Source organism: Salvelinus namaycush, chromosome 20 (genome assembly GCF_016432855.1).
Source record: "Salvelinus namaycush isolate Seneca chromosome 20, SaNama_1.0, whole genome shotgun sequence".
Lineage (NCBI taxonomy): Eukaryota > Metazoa > Chordata > Actinopteri > Salmoniformes > Salmonidae > Salvelinus > Salvelinus namaycush.
Genome location: NC_052326.1, coordinates 46,836,751 through 46,856,712, shown reverse-complemented (window position 1 = coordinate 46,856,712; position 19,962 = coordinate 46,836,751). Strand labels below are relative to the sequence as shown.

The window sequence follows — 19,962 nt, the reverse complement described above, 5'->3', positions numbered from 1 at the left end:
TTTATCATGTATTTCTTGAGCAAATGATAAACAATCGACAATATTGTATTTGAAGCCTTACATGTCGTAATTTTATTGGTTGATAGGTTTCACTGATCAGGAAAGAGCTTCGGAAAAAAAGACATGGCCAAGTGACTGTGGAAAATATAGCCAATGTTCAAGGTATATTTTTGACTGTAATTTTGACTTTCATATAACCCTTTTCTTGAACATAATAGTGGGCTGTATACTTTAAAAACATTGACATATTTTCATTTCTTAACAGGCAAACAGTTCAGGGCAATAGTATTGACAGCTGTTCAAACCCGTGACAGCCTCCTTTCCTCTGACTCACTTTGTCACGAGTTTTTCAACGATGCTCGCGTACTGAACACGGTCATGACTAGGGCTCAATCCCAGGTTGTTGTAGTTGGAGATGCTGCTGCTCTCTGCTACTTTGGGAAAAGCTCAAGGATATGGAAAGCCTACATAGACCACTGCATCAGCAAAAACAGTGCAGATCCACAAACCCTTACAGAAGACTACTTGAAACAGGAAGTAAGAGAGATTTCAAGATTTGTCAAAGGGGATCAGGAGGACAACAGTGATAGTGAGTCATCCATATCTGAGATACCCGACATAGATGACCCAATACTGAGGGAGCTTCTTGACGAGGGTAAAGATGTACGAGTCACTGTAACAGCTGACGGCCTGTTGGGTATCACCCACGGGGAGCCAATTGTCAACCCATTAAATGGACTTGAGATGAACACAAGCCAAGACAGCTCCCCTTTGTACCTTCAGGCATTGATAAAGAGAGACCCGAGTATCTACAAACACTGTCACTTGTGTTTGGAGAGGTTTGACTCCGGCTACGCCATACCTCTTGAAGAGCCCTCCCTCCGCATTTCTATCAAAGGTAGAAAGAATATTGGTCGTTCTTTTCCTGGAGATCAGGTTGTTGTGGAGATCTTGGACAATGAGTGTCATCCCCCAAATGGGAAAGTGCTAGATGTGGTGAAGGTTGAAAATGCCTCCATGGTGTTTGTCTGTACCATTGATAACTATGACAACCAGGTGATGACACCCATCAACAACTGCATCTCCAAAATTTACACCCCATTTTGGAGGGACAAGCCAAACTACATTGCCGTGCGAAAACTGGAGGATCTGAAAGTTGAAAAGTTTGTGAAGATAAATGAGGAATCCAAAAGAAACAATCTCTTTGTTGTCAAAGTCTTGAAGTGGCGAGAGCAATTTCGATACCCTTTAGGAGTTGTCGTAAAAGTCCTTCCCAAAGTGGTATCTTTAGATAGTGGACTAGAAGTATTGGACATGGAGTATCAACTGACAAGGGCCACTTCTGTTGAGAAAGACCATGAAATTCTCAAGGAACTGAACACAGATATGCAAAATCGAAGGGATTATCAAAAATTCATAACATTTACAATTGACCCAGCACATTCCAAGGATCTTGATGATGCCATCAGTGTAAGAGATTTAGATCAACACTACGAGATTGGAGTTCACATTGCTGATGTTGCAAGCCTTGTGACCAAGGACAGCCTATTGGACAAAAATGCACAACAGAATGGAACTGCTTTTTATCCCCCTGGAAAGGAGCCTGTTTATATGTTCCCACTTTGTCTGAGCACCAAGTATTTCAGTCTACTCCCTGGATGTAAACGAAATGCCATATCATTGATGGTGCAAATTGACAAGAAAACAGACCGCATCAAGACAAGTAAGTTTAGCCTATCTGTAATAAAGTCAGATAGAAAGTTGTCATATGAGGAAGCTGAAAACATTATCCAAAACTCTGATGATAATGGCCAACGATATGACACTCTAGAGGGCTGCCTCGCCAAAGCATGTCACTTTTCTGAGGTTCACAGAAAGGACAGGAAACAGGAAGACTGGCACTATAAGTCCCCTGATGATGATGTAATCGTTGGTAGAAGACGGTCTCATAAGATGGTGGAAGAGCTCATGGTTATGTTTAACCACGCTGTCACTGAACTGTTGCTCAAAGATGCAAAGACATTCAGCTGCACCCCAGTCAGATGCCAAGACAAGCCAAACACAGAGAAGCTTTGTCAACTAAAAGATAAATACAGTTCTCTGATTCCCCTGTCCATTCATTTCTGTCACTGCATTGATCAGATTGGTAACGTTGATGATAACCAGAGGGATGCGGTATCTAAACCTTACCCAGGTGGGTCCAATCAGATGCTTGCAACGAGAACAGAGAATAAAGCCCATCATGGTCAAGTTGTCCAGCCATCTGAAACGTTCTCTCTATTAACATCCATTGTGAGGAGTCTTGAGTCAGCATTTCAAGACAAGGATATCCCTAGAATTGTGGACCTGATAGCAACTGATGACATTCATCCCCAGCTACTGCCTTTGATCATTGAACTCAGGAAGACAATCCATAGAGCATATGTTCTACGCTCTAACTCAACATACCTATCTAGAGTTGGCCACTATGACCTTCAGCTTGAAAGCTACACTTGGGCTTCCTCGCCCATTCGTCGGTACGTGGACGTTATTGTCCAGAGGCTCCTGCACTCAGTTCTTGAAAACAAAGCAGTCAGGTACACTTCTTTGGAAATTGACCAGTCCTGTCTGAGTTTTTCGAGAACATCTGAAAAGCAAAAAATGTATGAGAGGAAAGCTCGTTGCTTGAGTTTTGCATCGCAGCTGAACAATCAAAGTGCACAGAAGGTAGCCTTTGTCATTGATGCCTCCCCAGCTGGAAACAGTTTAAGGGTGTATTTTCCGTTTAATCGATCCTCAATGCCAGAAGATATCACTATCATGTATAGGGATCTGCAGTTGACAGACCAACCAGAGTTCAATGAGCATGACAACCATGTGGTTCTGAAATGGAAGAGAAGAGTATACTCCTTCACAAATGAGAACATCCACGCTGAACTGCAACAACAGTCACCTCATCCATTTGTGACATCAGTGCCAACAGACTTGTGGAAAGGGATGCTGTCAGCTCTGAAGGAGGAGAACATGGACATCGTGTTCCAATCCTTACAGACCATCAGCTCAAGTGTCAATGATGACCAACAGGTCTGCTCAGGTCTGCTCCAATATACACCAACGGCCAGAACCAATCCAAATCCAGGTCATTACATTGAATTGCCATTGAGGGTAAAGTCTGGTGAAACACTGGAGGTGCAACTGGGCACTGACACACAGCGGGGATTATTAGTACCTGTGGTACAGATGCTAGTTGTACGTAACAAGTTTGAGATTTGCTTGGAGCACTCAAAAGACCCAACTCTGTGTTTCTCCAAGTATGCACTCCATTCATCGAAGAAAACATACTCCACTTACCAGGAGTATCAGAAGATATGGAAACCATTGTGTGAGATGGAGTCAGCCTCCAACGCTGTAACAGAAAATGACAGCATTGTCCTTGAAGATGTGCCTCTGACATGGAAACAGATACAGAAGGAGAGTCAACTCGGTGGATTCTTCCAGTTGTCACTTGAGAAGATGAAACAGTGGGCCATTGAGTATGGTCTCAAACACAGCTTTCTGTGTATCCGCATGAGGTACCAAAATCGAGTGGATTTGCCTAACAATGGCGCTGATGATGATCAGCATGTGGACCTCAGCAATATCCCATCTCTCATTTGGGTTGCTCATGGAATAACCACTGGGGTCACTGATGAGGATGAGGCTAAAAACCTCTCCTATGTCCAGATAGACTTCCGGATTAATCACATGTCCATGGCCAAGATTCCAGAGAGGGTCTTCGGGAAAGATACAAGATTCACAGTAGAATTAATTCCAAAGCTGTTACCTGATGTGTAAGTATTTGGACTATTTAATATTAAAATACAAATGTGTTTTTTAGTGTCGAAAGAAGATAAAATGTGAAATTAAATGAATGATTCTGTGTTATTTTCAGGCGTAAAGAGGCTGCCGTTGACAACCTCACTCAGGCTAATGAACTTGTGAAGAACATTGCTCTTGGCAAGAGGACAAACTCTGGTAGATACACCTTTTTATTTTATTTTTATTTCACCTTTATTTAACCAGGTAGGCTAGTTGAGAACAAGTTCTCATTTACAACTGCGACCTGGCCAAGATAAAGCAAAGCAGTTCGACACATACAACAACACAGAGTTACACATGGAGTAAAACAAACATACAGTCAATAATACAGTAGAAAAATAAGTCTATATACAATGTGAGCAAGTGAGGTGAGATAAGGGAGGTGAAGGCAAAAAAAAGGCCATGGTGGCGAAGTAAATACAATATAGCAAGTAAAACACTGGAATGGTTGATTTGCAGTGGAAGAATGTGCAAAGTATAGATAGAAATAATGGGGTGCAAATGAGCAAAATAAATAAATACAGTAGGGAAAGAGGTAGTTGTTTGGGCTAAATTATAGATGGGTTATGTACAGGTGCAGTAATCTGTGAGCTGCTCTGACAGGCACCTACAGTGCCTTGCAAAGTATTCATCCCCCTTGGCGTTTTTCCAATTTTGTTGTATTACAACCTGTAATTTAAATGGATTTTTATTTGGATTTCATGTAATGGACATACACAAAATAGTCCAAATTGGTGAAGTGAAATGAAAAATATAACTCGTTTAAAAAAATCTAAAAAATGAAAAACAGAAAAGTGGTGTGTGCATATGTAGTCACCCCTTTTGCTATGAAGCCCCTAAATAAGATTTGGTGCAACCAATTACCTTCAGAAGTCACATAATTAGTTCAATAAAGGCCACCTGTGTGCAATCTAAGTGTCACATGATCTGTCACATGATCTCAGTATATATACAGTGGGGAGAACAAGTATTTGATACACTGCCGATTTTGCAGGTTTTCCTACTTACAAAGGATGTAGAGGTCACATTGTATGATCTTTAAGTAATTAATTTGCATTTTATTGCATGACATAAGTATTTGATCACCTACCAACCAGTAAGAATTCCGGCTCTCACAGACCTGTTAGTTTTTCTTTAAGAAGCTCTCCTGTTCTCCACTCATTACCTGTATTAACTGCACCTGTTTGAACTTTTTACCTGTATAAAAGACACCTGTCCACACACTCAGTCAAACAGACTCCAACCTCTCCACAATGGCCAAGACCAGAGAGCTGTGTAAGGACATCAGGGATAAAATTGTAGACCTGCACAAGGCTGGGATGGGCTACAGGACAATAGGCAAGCAGCTTGGTGAGAAGGCAACAACTGTTGCCGCAATTATTAGAAAATGGAAGAAGTTCAAGTTGACGGTCAATCACCCTCGGTCTGGGGCTCCATGCAAGATCTCACCTCGTGGGGCATCAATGATCATGAGGAAGGTGAGGGATCAGCCCAGAACTACACGGCAGGACCTGGTCAATGACCTGAAGAGTGCTGGGACCACAGTCTCAAAGAAAACCATTAGTAACACACTACGCCGTCATGGATTAAAATCCCGCAGCGCACGCAAGGTCCCCCTGCTCAAACCAGCGCATGTCCAGGCCCGTCTGAAGTTTGCCAATGACCATCTGGATGACCCAGAGGAGGAATGGGAGAAGGTCATGTGGTCTGATGAGACAAAAATAGAGCTTTTTGGTCTGGAGAAGGTCTGTACGGAGGAGTGGGCCAAAATCCCTGCTGCAGTGTGTGCAAACCTGGTCAAGAACTACAGGAAACGTATGATCTCTGTAATTGCAAACAAAGGTTTCTGTACCAAATATCAAGTTCTGCTTTCTGATGTATCAAATACTTATGTCATGCAATAAAATGCAAATTAATTACTTAAAAATCATACAATGTGATTTTCTGGATTTTTGATAAAAATTAAAAAATTACAGACCTCTAGATACTTTGTAAGTAGGAAAACCTGCAAAATCGTCAGTGCATCCAATACTTGTTCTCCCCACTATACATATGTTCTGAAAGGCCCCAGAGTCTGCAACACCACTAAGCAAGGGGCACCACCAAGAAATCGGCACCATGAAGACCAAGGAGCTCTCCAAACAGGTCAGGGACAAAGTTGTGGAGAAGTACAGATCAGGGTTGAGTTATAAAAAAATATCCGAAACTTTGAACATCCCACGGAGCACCAGTAAATCCATTATTTAAAAAAGGAAAGAATATGACACCGCAACAAACCTGCCAAGAGAGGGCCGCCCACCAAAACTCACGGACCAGGCAAGGAGGGCATTAATCAGAGAGGCAACAAAGAGACCAAAGATAACCCTGAAGGAGCTGCAAAGCTCCACCGTGGAGATTGGAGTATCTGTCCATAGGACCACTTTAAGCCGTACACTCTACAGAGCTGGGCTTTATGGAAGAGTGGCCAGAAAAAAAGCCAATGCTTAAAGAAAAAAATAAGCAAACACGTTTGGTGTTCGCCAAAAGGCATGTGGGAGACTCCCCAAACATATGGAAGAAGGTACTCTGGTCAGTTGAGACTAAAATGTAGCTTTTTGGCCAACAAGGGAAACGCTATGTCGGGTGCAAACCCAACACCTCTCATCACCCCGAGAACATCATCCCCACAGTGAAGCATGGTGGTGGCAGCATCATGCTGTGGGGATGTTTTTCATCGGCAGGGACTGGGAAACTGGTCAGAATTGAAGGAATGATGTATGGTGCTAAATACAGGGAAATTCTTGAGGGAAACCTGTTTCAGTCTTCCAGAGATTTGAGACTGGGACGGAGGTTAACCTTCCAACAGAACAATGACCCTAAGCATACTGCTAAAGCAACACTTGAGTGGTTCAAGGGGAAATATTTAAATGTCTTGGAATGGCCTAGTCAAAGCACAGACCTCAATCCAATTTATGAATCTGTGGTATGACTTAAAGATTGCTGTACACCAGCGGAACCCATCCAACTTGATAGAGCTGGAGCAGTTTTGCCTTGAAGAATAGGCAAAAATCCCAGTGGCTAGATGTGCCAAGCTTATAGAGACATACCCCAAGAGACTTGCAGCTGTAATTGCTGCAAAAGATGGCTCTACAAAGTATTGCCTTTGGGGGGGTGAATAGTTATGTACGCTCAAGATTTCATTTTTTTTGTCTTATTTCTTGTTTGTTTCTCAAGAAAAAATATTTAGCATCTTCAAAGTGGTATATGTTGTGTAAATCAAATGATACAAACCCCCCAAAAATCTATTTTTAATTCCAGGTTGAAAGGCAACAAAATAGGAAAAATGCCAAGGGGGGTGAATACTTTCGCAAGCCACTGTAACACATTTTATTTCAGAACACAACACTAGACAAGCCACCATCTACAGTATACCAGCAAATTAGTTTTAAGCGCAAATTCACTCTCCGTTGAATTTTTACACATTTTAGTTTTAACTTTGACAAATAAATTCATGGTAAATTCATGTCTCATGTCTGTTGGTAATAAGTGAGGTTGTGAGGACGTTATGTGGTAATGTTTTACACAGAACCTGTAACTAAAGAGCTGAGACCTGCCAGGTTTGAGATCAAACTTCATTCCTCCAAGTTTCCTGATCTGAATATCAGTCAAACCAAAGCTATTAAAGAGGCCCTCGACAACCGATTCACTCTCATTCAGGGGCCACCAGGTAAGCACTTTGATGTTTTACAAAGCCTATATTACCTTTCTCCTCATGCAGTTCAGTTAGAATCTTAATACATTCTAATCCTTTTCTTAGGCACTGGGAAGACGGTGGTTGGAGTCCACCTTGTTTATTGGTTCTTTCTGCAAAACCAAAAAGTTCCAAACCACCTAAGGCCTAAAGCTGCTGGGGGGTCTTCAAAGAGGAGGTGCATTCTATATTGCGGACCCTCTAATAAATCAGTGGACGTTGTAGCTGGTAAGAATTTAGCCCCCCCCCCTTCTCCTTATCCTTAGATGATGTTAGGTATGCCTGCATCTGCTATTTAAAAGTGGGCCTGTGTCGCTGTCTCTTTTTGTGAGGTCTCATTGAGTCAGATACATCTGCAGTCAGATTACCATACCACCGTCACAGCACCAGTACTTAAATTTGGCAGGTGCTTACCGGAACTGACTACCGGCACCTCAAATATTTTTGAGTTCCTGCACCTCCTATAGAATATTAGCTCAGAAGTATTGAGGAGTTCCTGCACCTAAATATAAACAGTACCGACACCCAAAATGACTAACGGCATCTATTTCAGTATAAGTCAAGCACTGCATAGCACTAAAACTTGTCTCATCATATTTGTCAAAGGTCAACTTCTGAAACTCCGGAAGGTGTTGAAGCCACTTCGTGTTTACAGTGAGCAGATGGAGATGTTGGAGTTTCCCTACCCTGGCAGCAACCTGAAGCTGTCACGCAGGTCAATCAGGGAGGAGAAACCCAAGAGAGAGCTCAGGTCAGCTAACTTTTATCTAAGTGCAGAGAAAGAACTGTCAGTGTTTATTTTGGTTGTGCCAAGGAAATCGGGACTATAATGACATTTCAGGCTTTATATTTGCATCGCACAACTATTTGTTTTATCACTGATCGTTACTTAGAATAAACAGTTATGACATGATGTCTGCATATGCATGTGTAAAGTATGGTTTTCTTTTTTATTGTTTTCAGTTCCATCACATTGCATCATCTTATTCGGATGCCTGAGAACCCATTCTCCAATGAAATTATTTCTTTTGATGCAAGAATTCGTAGGGGAGAGGATCTCACAGACAAGGAGATTGAGAGGTAACTTACTTTCATGTAAATAAATAACCACATAGGATTCTATTTGAAGAGAAAACGTTTACCTAATTCATGTATAATTATGAAATACATTTTATGATTTTTCTATCAATTTGGTGTCTTATTTTCCCATATACATTTTAACTTTAAGCTACAAAGTCCTCCTAAGTCACGCTCGGAATCATGAGTTGATGAGGCATGATGTCATTCTCTGCACGTGTACTGCGGCGTCAAATCCCAACTTCTACAAGCTGGACTTGAAACAGATTATCATTGATGAGTGTGCCATGGCAACTGAGCCTGAAGCCTTCATCCCCCTTGTGACCCATAAACCTGAACAGGTAATTGATAATCAATTGCTAATTCGTTTCTCAATTTGCAAGCAGGGAAAGGTTATATATAACCTATTTTATGATTTTGTATTCTCCTTTCAGATTGTTTTACTCGGTGATCACAAGCAATTGCAGCCCATCACGCACAGTGATCTTTCAGCAAGGTTGGGCATGAGGAAATCTCTGTTTGAGCGTTACATGGAAAAGGCGTTGATGCTTGATACGCAGTACAGAATGGTATGAAGCATGGATTGGTTTGGGAAATATTTCCATGTTCTATTGTAGAAGTTGTGTGGTTTGATTCTTCTCTAACATTCCACATCTGATTAGAAACTTGCACGAACATTCTCTATTGTCTTTGTTATCATTTGCATTTTGTTCGTATAGAACTAGGGAAGCACTCACTGCAATTTTGTCATTTCAGCAAGAGGGCATTTGTGAGTTTCCTTCAAAGGAGTTCTACAACGGTATTCTCAAGACTGGAGCAACTCGGAAAGACAGTGTCCTGCTCGCTCAGTCTCATCATCTGACGCCCATCCTTTTTGGACACGTTTACGGAAAAGAGATCAGTCTTGTGGTCTCCACCGAACGGGGGAATGAAAACTCAAAGGCCAACTCGGCAGAGGCTGAGGAATCGGTGAGCAACCACCACCAAGCAATGTTTGGAAACACTGTCAATGCATAATTCCGTGGTAACAGTGAAACATAAACATTTTGTTTTTTGTCAGGTTCGCATCGCCTCTCTGTTGATCAAGCATGCTGGGGTGGCGGCTAGCGACATAGCTATTCTGACGCCATACAATGCCCAGGTAGCCAAGGTGAACGAAACCTTGAGAATGAACGATATCCAGAACGTCAACGTGAATACCATCACAAAGAGTCAAGGTACAGTTATTTTGTCCATGAGGCACAAAATTACAGTATAAAAAAAATACAATATATAGAAAGGGAAGGAAAACTGAACTCCAGCTGAGTGTTTATACTTTTTTTCTACAGGAAGTGAATGGCGTTATGTCATCTTGTCTACTGTGCGTTCTTGTCCCAAGTCGGAAATTGACACAGAGCCAACCAAAGCATGGCTCACCAAGAAGCTTGGTTTTGTCATGGACCCAAACCAAGTCAATGTGGGCATCACTCGGGCTCAGGAGGGACTATGCATTATTGGTAAGAAACTGTTCCAGGTGGTATTATATGGCCAATGTCTCTCTGCTCACCTTGTTGACTCATATCAGGCACCTCTGTAGCACACAAAGACACAATATCCCAGACAGATTTAGCCTAGTCGTGTACTGAAAAGCATTTTAATGAATAAACTCTATTGAACATGTATTCGGTCCATGACTAGCTTTGATCTGTTGCCAGGAAACCGGCCCTTAGAGTCTAAATTAAGGGAATAGTGTGCACTGAAAATGTTAAATGTGCAAACAAAGCATGTTAAATGTGCAACCAGAGGGAAAAAAACTCTAGACCACCTTTACTCCACACACAGATGCGTACAAAGCTCTCCCTCGCCCTCCATTTGGCAAATCTGACCATAATTCGATGCTCCTGATTCCTGCTTCCAAGGAAAAATTTAAGCAGGAAGCACCAGTGACTCGGTCTATAAAAAAGTGGTCAGATGAAGCAGATGCTAAACAACAGGACTGTTTTGCTAGCACAGACTGGAATATGTTCCGGGATTCTTCCGACGGCATTGAGGCGTACACCACATCAGTCACTGGCTTCATCAATAAGTGCATCGATGACGTTGTCCCTACAGTGACTGTACGTACATACCCCAACCGGAAGCCATGGATTACAGGCAACATTCGCACTGAGCTAAAGGGTAGAGCTGCCGCTTTCAAGGAGCGGGACTCTAACCCGGAAGCTTATAAGAAGTCCTGCTATGCCCTCCGACAAACCATCAAACAGGCAAAGGGTCAATACAGGACTAAGACGCCGGAGCAGAAGGCAGGCGTTTTACGTGCCCCCAACAGATTGTGTTTTTTGTTTGTTTATCTGCGTTGTTTGTAACTTATTTTTTTACTCATTTTGTACATAATGTTGCTTCTACCGTCTCTTATGACCTAAAATAACTTCTAGACAACAGGACTGCGATTACTAACCACGGACCAGCAGAATCCTTTTTCTTCTTTCACAACTCTGACGAGCCAGAGGCGGAGGATATACGGCTCCGAGCCCCGGGATCTGCGTGAAGAGGAGGTGGAGAAAGATAGACCGGAGAGCGGGCTGCCTGCTGAGAATTCGAAGGCGATCGTATAAACCCCCACTTCCCTCAATTCTGCTAACAAATGTGAAATCTTTGGACAATAAAATTGCAGAGTTACACGGAAGATTAAACTACCAACAGGACATTAAAAACTGGAACATCTTATGCTTCACGGAGTCGTGGCTGAACGACGACAACATCAACATACAGCTGGCTGGTTATACGAAGTACCGGCAGGATATACCAGCGGCGTCTGGTAAGACAAGGGGCGGCAGTCTATGTATTTTTGTAAACAGCTGGTGCACGATATCTAAGGAAGTCTCAAACTATTGCTCGTCTGAGGTAGAGTTTCTCGTGATAAGCTGTAGACCACACTATCTACCGAGAGTTTTCATCAGTATTCTTTGTAGCTGTTTTACGTACCACCACAGTCAGAGGCTGGCACTAAGATAGCATTGAATAAGCTGTATTCCGCCATAAGCAAACAAGAAAACGCTCACCCAGAGGCTGCGCTCCTACTAGCCGGGGACTTTAATGCAGGGAAACTTAAATCTGTTTAACCAAATTTCTATCAGCATGTTAAATGTGCAACCAGAGGGAAAACAACTCTGGACCACCTATACTACACACACAGAGATGCATATAAATCTCTCCCTCGCCCTCCATTTGGCAAATCTGACCATAATTCCATCCTCCTGATTCCTGCTTAAAAGCAAAAATCTAAGCAGGACGCACCAGTGACTAGATCAATAAAAAAGTGGTCAGATGAAGCAGATGCTAAGCTACCAAAATGTTCTGCTAGCACAGACTAGAATATGTTCTGGGATTCCTCCAATGGCATTGAGGAGTACACCACATCTGTCATTGGCTTCATCAATAAGTGCATCGACGACGTCGTCCCCACAGTGACCGTACGTGCATACCCCAACCAGAAGCCATGGATTACTGGCAGCATCCGCACTGAGCTAAAGGGTAGAACTGCAGCTTTCAAGGAGCGGGACTCTAACCCAGAAGCTTATAAGAAATCTCGATATGCCCTCCGATGAGCCATCAAACAGGCAAAGCGTCAATACAGGACTAAGATCGAGTCGTACTACACTGGCTCTGACGCTCGTCGGATGTGGCAGGGCTTGCAAACCATTAGACTACAAAGGGAAGCACAGCCGAGAGCTGCCCAGTGACATGAGCCTACCAGACAAGTTAAACTACTTCTATGCTCGATTCGAGGCAAATAACACTGAAACATGCATGAGAACACCAGCTGTACCGGAAGACTGTGTGATCACGCTCTCCGCAACCGATGTGAGTAAGACCTATAGACAGGTCAACATTCAAAAAGCCGCAGGGCTAGACGGATTACCAGGACGTGTGCTGCGAGCATGCACTGACCAACTAGCAAGTGTCTTCACTGACATTTTCTGAGTCTGTAATATCAACATGTTTTAAGTAGACCACCATAGTGACTGTGCCCAAGAACACTAAGGTAACCTGCCTAAATGACAACCGACCCGTAGCACTCACGTCTGTAGCCATGAAGTGCTTTGAAAGGCTGGTCATTGCTCACATCAACACCATCATCCCAGAAACCCTAGACCCACTCCAATTTGCATACTGCCCCAACAAATCCACAGATGATGCAGTCTCTATTGCACTCCACACTGCTCTTTCCCACCTGGACAAAAGGAACACCTATGTAAGAATGCTATTCATTGACTACAGCTCAGCGTTCAACACCATAGTCCCCTTAAAGCTCATCAATACGCTAAGGTCCCTGGGACTAAACACCTCCCTCTGCAACTGGATCCTGGACTTCCTGACGGGCCGCCCCCAGTTGGTAAGGGTAGGTAACAACACATCCGCCACGCTGATCCTCAACACAGGGGCCCCTCAGGGGTGCGTGCTCAGTCCCCTCTTGTACTCCCTGTTCACTCATGACTGCACGACTCTAACTCCATCATTAAATTTGCCGATGACACAACAGTGGTAGGCCTGATCACCGACAACAATGAGACAGCCTATAGGGAGGTGGTCAGAGACCTGGCCGTGTGGTGCCAGGACCACAACCTCTCCCTCAACGTGATCAAGACAAAGGAGATGATTGTGGACTACAGGAAAAAGAGGACCGAGCACACCCCCATTCTCATCGACGGGGCTGTAGTGGAGCAGGTTGAGAGCTTCAAGTTCCTTGGTGTCCACATCACCAACAAACTACATTGTCCAAGCACACCAAGACAGTCGGGAAGTGGGCACGACAAAGCCTATTCCTGCTCAGGACACTGAAAAGATTTGTAATGGGTCCTCAGATCCTTAAAAGTTTCTACAGCTGCACCATCAAGAGCATCCTGACTGGTTGCATCACTGCCTGGTATGGCAACTGCTCGACCGCAAGGCAATACAGAGGGTAGTGCGAACAGCCCAGTACATCACCGGGGCCAAGCTCTCTGCCATCCAGGACCTCTATACCAGGCGGCGTCAGAGGAAGGCCCTAAAAATGGTCAAAGACTCCAGCCACCCTAGTCATAGACTGTTCTCTCTGCTACCGCACGGCAAGCGGTACCGGAGTGCCAAGTCTAGGTCCAAGAGGCGTCTGAACAGCTTCTACCCCCAAGCCATAATACTCCTGAACATCTAGTAAAAAGGTTTACCCAGACTATTTGCATTGACCCCCCCCCCCCCCCCCATTCTGTTATTGTCTTTGCATTGTCACTTTAATAACTCTACCTACATGTACATATTACCTCAATTACCTCGACACCGGTGCTCCCGCACATTGACTCGCTATTGTTATTTTATTGCTGCTCTTTAATTATTTGTTACTTTTATCTCTTTTTGAGGGGTATTTTCTTAAAACTGCATTGTTGGTTAAGGGCTTGTAAGTAAGCATTTCACTGTAAGGTCTACACCTGTTGTATTCGGCACATGTGACAATAAAATTAGATTTGAAGTGAATTAACAATCCTCACATGTCTATTGTTAGATTCTCATTCTGTTACATTGTTTTGTACACTTGAATTGAGAAGACTGTAGAACGGGACAAACGTGTTTTATTTTCTAATTCCTCATTCCTTACTGGCAGTGGCGTTAACATACAAATTGGCGGTTTAAATTTGCTCTCTGTTTCCTTTTAGGAAACCAAGAGTTGCTGAGGTGCAGTTCACTGTGGAAGAAGCTGTTGGTTCATTACCAGCAATGTGGCTGTGTGGTGGATCCTGCTAAGGACATTCAAGTTCAAAACCCACACGTCAAAACCAAATCAAAGAACAAAAGAGCCTCAAAGTTTCAAAACAGAAAATGAAAATGCTGGAGATTCTGCAGTACCCATAATTGACTGCTGGGGATAATTTAGAAATTGAGATATGCATTGCTATGGCTTGAAATCTTGACCTTTAACGCTTCTGAGAAAGTGAAGACTTTTGCACTACTGACGAGAGCTAATGAATTTTTTTACAAATGAACATAATATGGATTGCTACACAATACAATGTTATTGTAAAGATATTTCAGAACTATGTATAAAAGAAACGCAACAATCATTGCACTGGTAATACAAGACATTTAATATATATTTCTACATGTTTTTTGCTAACCTTGACATTTTACACATGCTTTTTAAGTGTCAGACGTGCTTTATACTCAGATGTTTTTTTTTTAAGGTTTATAATGATTGTGAAATGTTTTAATCATTGTATATTAAACTAGCCATACTATGTATTTACTGTATATGTCACTTCATTATTTACTACTAGAGGGAGCTAAGACCTCAATTTGTGTTTTGACCATCAGCACACTATATTTCCACCATTACCCTGACCCATTATTCATAAGTATACTGCATGTGTGGATGGGAGTTAAACTGTAACCTCACTGACGCTCAATTTGATAGAGGCCATGATTCAACTACAGTGATGTAGATCTTGTAGGGATAGTTGGAGATGTATATTATATATATATGTATATTATATATATATATAATACATTCCTCTATCACACATTTGATTTGTAGTAGTTAAAGTCAAGCCATGATTAATTTAATAATACACAGAAAGTAATACCTTTTATTGCAATACTAATGACCAACACCATATACTGTCTGGGTCAACCAACCAAGGCAAGTAGAAAATCATGTACCATTTATCTGTTAACTATCCCTTTAAGACTGTAGCCTACTTGTATGTGAAGGTATAAGTGTTCTGTTAAGAGGTCTGAAGCTTTATGGCACAGGTGGTAGTGCACTCCCCTTGGCTGTTTCCAGCCCCACTCTGGCTGTTCCCAGCCCCACTCTGGCTGTTCCCCCCTCTACACTCTTAGAAAAAAAGGTGTTATCGAGAACTTTAAAAAGTTCTCCGGCTGTCCCCATTAGGAGAACCCTTTGAAGAAGCCTTTTTGGTTGCAGGTACAACCCTTTCTACAGAGGGTTCTACATGGAGTCCAAAAAGGTTCTACCTGTAACCAAAAAGGGTTATTCTATGGGTATAGCCGAATAACCCTTTTTGAACCCTTTTTTCTAAGAGTGCTACTACACTAGCTTTTCTAAGAACATAGGACAGTATATAGCATTTAGTTGAGGAGAATAATACAGGCCTTTTTACAAGATACAGACACAATTCACAGAAAGAATAATGTTACTGAATAAGAATCAACAAATTATACAAAAGAATAGTCATGACGACTGTTGACATTTTTTTAAATGTATATTTAAAACAGAAACAATGGAGCTCAGAGTAACCGATGACTAGATATCATTTTGGCTCAACACTGTTTATGGTGTTCCCCTCACATAGGGAAGAACAGGAAACCACTGAATAAACAGCCGTTATCGCTATCACCATAGAGACTGAAGCTTGAGGGGAGGTGCATGTAGACCAAGTCTCCCTCTATCTCTAGAATCACTCCATTGGATACACTCACAACATTTCTGTGACTGTTCCAATGATGAGGCCACATTATACTCTGGTCAATCTTGAACAAGTATACTCTCAGGTATTGCGATTAGCGCTTGTCCATGGCACTGACCCTGAAGTAGTAGACTCCTCTAACTGGTGCTTTGAAGACACCTGCATCAGAGGAAAGGCAGGGTGAGATCAACACTGTTCATCTCTCATAGACACTGAAGCAGCCTCTTATAGTGATGGTGGACTCTCTCCCTGTGGACACTTGTGTTATATTATATCGATTGGTGTGTGATCAGTACCTGTAATTGGACTGTAGGCTTGGCTTATGTTGGTGAGGACTTTAGGGTCAAACAGAGCGGTGTCAGTATTGAAGGGTCCAACATTAATACCTAAACCAGCAGAGAATTCCACCTTTGGCCTCTCATATATTTTTGTTATCGAACACACTGTACTGTATGCATGCCATCCCCTAGGGCTAAACATTTCAGAACTACGCTATATATACAAAAGTATGTGGACACCCCTTCAAATTAGTGGATGTGGCTATTTCAGCAATCTCTATAGACAAACATTGGCAGTAGAATGGCCTTACTGAAGAGCTCAGTGACTTTCAACATGGCACTGTCATAGGATTCCCCCTTTCCAACAAGTCAGTTCATCACATTTCTGCCCTGCTAGAGCTGCCCCAGTCATCTGTAAGTGCTGTTATTATTACACAAGCTCACAGAACGGGACCGCCGAGTGCAGAAGCGCGTAACAATTGTCTGTCCTAAGTTGCAACACTCACTCCCGAGTTCCAAACTGCCTCTGGAAGCAACGTCAGCACAAGAACTGTTCGCAGGGAGCTTCGTGAAATGGGTTTCCATTGCCGAGCAGCCGGACCCAAGACTAAGATCACCATGCGCAATGCCAAGCGTCGGCTGTAATGGTGTAAAGCTCGCCGCCATTGGACTCTGGAGCAGTGGAAACACGTTCTCTGGAGTGATGAATCACTCTTCACCATCTGCCAGTCCGACGGATGAATCTGGGTTTGGTGGAAGCCAGGAAAACAGTACTTGCCCCAATGCATGGTGCTAACTGTAAAGTTTGGTGGAGGAGGAATAATGGTCTGGGGCTGTTTTTCATGGTTCAGGCTAGGCCCCTTAGTTCCAGTGAAGGGAAATCTTAACACTACAGCATACAATGACATTCTAGACAAGTCTGTGCTTCCAACTTTGTGGCAACAGTTTGGGGAAGGCCCTTTCTTCTTTCAGCATTCATTTATTTATATTTTTATTGGTAGTTAGTCTTGTCTCATCGCTGCCACTCCTGTACGGACTCAGGAGAGGCGAAGGTCGAGAGCCGTGGGTCCTACGAAACACAACCCAACCAAGCCGCACTGCTTCTTGATACAATGCCCACTTAACCCGGAAGCCAGCCGCAACAATGTGTCGGAGGAAACACCGTACACCTGGCGACCGTGTCAGCGTGTACTACGCACGGCCCACCACAGGAGTCGCTAGTGCATGATGAGACAAGGACATCCCGGCCGGCCAAACCCTGCCCTAACCCGGACGACGCTGGTCCAATTGTGCGCCGCCCCATGTGTCTCCCGGTTGCGGCCGGCTGCAACAGAGCCTGGACTTGAACCCAGAATCTCTAGTGGCTCTAGTGCCTTAGACCACTGCACCACTCGGGAGGCCCTGGAATGAGATGTTTGACGAGCAGGTGTCCACATACTTTTAGTAATGTAGTGTATATTGATCATTGTCTAATATGCTACATTGGAGGAAATAAAATCATAAAATTATTCAATTTCTCTATATACAAATGTTTGACAACACGTTACATAGTAAGAAACTCGACTATTATAATAACAATATATTATGTAATTAATATATATTTAAGACGTAAAAAAAAAATAGTAAATGGATTACAAGGCTTAGAATGTCTGTTTTCTTACCTGTATTCTCTCTCATCAGCTCCTCCACCTCCCTTCACTGGCTGTCACTCTGACCCCCATGGCTGACAGTTCTGCTAATTCAGCCCGAAAAATACATATAAGAAAAAATGTCTAGAGCACTCTGCCTGACCAAATGATCAATAAAACCCTAATTTTATACTTTCATATCCATGCCATACCTGCATTCTCTCTCTTCAGCTCTTCCGCCTGGCTCTCACTGGCTCTCGTGACGTGCCCAAATGACTATCCTCTGCTGTACTCCATGTTCACCCATGACTGCGTGGCTTTGCACGACACCAACTCCATCATCAAGTTTGCTGAACAAAACCACAGTTGTAGGCCTGATAACCAACAACAACGAGTCAGCCTATAGGGAGGAGCTGAGTGAACTGGCATTGTGGTGACATGACAACAACCTCTCACTCAACGTCAGCAAAACAAAGGAGTTGATTGTTGACTTCAGGAAGAAGAGGAGGGAACACGCCCGATCCACATCAATGGGACTGCAGTAGAGAGAGTCATGAGTTTTAAGTTCCTCAGCATCCACATCACAGAGACTTGTCATGGACCACCTCCACTTTTGTCAACAGGGCGCAACAGAGTCTCCACTTCCTAAGGCGGCTGAAGAAATGTGGCATGCTGCCCCGAGTCCTCTCCAAATATTACCGCTGTACCATCGATAGCATCCTGACCGGTTGCATCACAGCCTGGTACCGGAATTGCTCCATCCATGACTGCAAGGCCCTCCAGCGGGCAGTGAAGACGGCCCAGTAATTCACTGGGAACCATGCTCCCACCCATCCAGGACAACTACTCTAAACGGTGCCTGAGGAAGGCACGGAGCATCATCAAGGATCCTAAACACCCCAGCCACGGGTTGTTCTCTCCCTTAACGTCAGGCAGATGGTATCGGAGCATGAGGTCTGACACCAACAGTTTCTATCTATAAGCCATCAGATTGTTGAACACTCTTGAACTGGACTGATCACCTGCTCTGATTCTCCACACCTTAGCATACATGCACTCACTCATGCACTCATTCACACAGACACACACACACACATATACATTCATGCTACACACACACATCACAACTGCTGCTACCAGACTCTTATTATACGGCTCAATTTATACACTTACCCCCCATCCCCAAAACCCATGTAAATATTGGACAATAAATTGTGCCTTCCTGTATTATGCTTATGCTACAATGTTTAATCTATTCTACTAAGGCATTTACTTTATGTTCGTATTCTTATCTTTTATTATTTCTCATTATTGTTGCATTGTCGAGAAGGAACCTGCAAGAAGGCATTTCGTTGGGCAATGTATCCCATACATACCACTAATAAGACTTAATGAAAACCACTAATAAAACTGTCCCTCTGGCCTCCATGGATGACAGTTCGGCTGCTTGGGCTGAGAAAACATGTATGTCACCTTTGTAAGTGTTATACCTGTATACATGCTTTAGTAGATCTCTTCTCATTGTTGACCTCTTATCTTAATTTGAGAATGTCATTAAAAGCTAGCTGCTGCTATTTATTTTTTGTTCAGAAAGACCAGCTACAGTAGTATTAGGCCTTTCAATTTACAATGAACTGACTGGGGTGACTGGGGTAATTGGGGTGACTGGGATGACTATGGCGACTGGGGTTACTCTGGATGCAGTGGATGCAGTTCTTTTGAAGTACACAGGGGGGCATCAAGACCCAATAAGTAGGCTACCATCTCAGTTGGTGAGTGGAACAACAAAGCAAAATCTTATTGTTTCAATACCAAAGTCGAAGAGGAGATCTGTATTATGTACAATAAATGAATGAGTCATGTTTAATGAGGATATATTTGAAGACTAATGATATCTGTCCAATTGCGAGCAAGAACACAAATTAGTGTAGTGGACAAGAATGAACTCCAGGGCCTGTCTACAATCAAAATAATTT

General features: G+C 43.0%; 1 protein-coding gene across 1 annotated transcript; it reads left to right on the top strand.

The window, feature by feature from the left end:
- The first annotated feature begins 90 nt into the window (after nt 1-90).
- Nucleotides 91-14,890, top strand: helz2a (helicase with zinc finger 2a). Its single transcript, XM_039016438.1, has 13 exons — nt 91-162; nt 266-3,809; nt 3,911-3,993; nt 7,403-7,543; nt 7,634-7,795; nt 8,174-8,318; nt 8,531-8,647; nt 8,796-8,985; nt 9,079-9,213; nt 9,401-9,613; nt 9,705-9,861; nt 9,973-10,140; nt 14,314-14,890. Exons 2-13 carry the CDS (start codon nt 379-381, stop codon nt 14,478-14,480), a joined length of 5,109 nt encoding a protein of 1,702 aa, XP_038872366.1. The 5' UTR covers nt 91-162; nt 266-378; the 3' UTR covers nt 14,481-14,890.
- The last annotated feature ends 5,072 nt before the right edge of the window (nt 14,891-19,962 follow it).

Excerpts from the sequence above, each read along its gene's own strand:
- helz2a (XM_039016438.1), top strand. The coding sequence starts at position 379 with ATGACTAGGGCTCAATCCCAGGTTGTTGTAGTTGGAGATGCTGCTGCT. Across the intron at positions 3,994-7,402 it reads TGGCAAGAGGACAAACTCTG|AACCTGTAACTAAAGAGCTG; the intron begins GTAGATACACCT and ends TGTTTTACACAG. Across the intron at positions 8,319-8,530 it reads AAACCCAAGAGAGAGCTCAG|TTCCATCACATTGCATCATC; the intron begins GTCAGCTAACTT and ends TATTGTTTTCAG.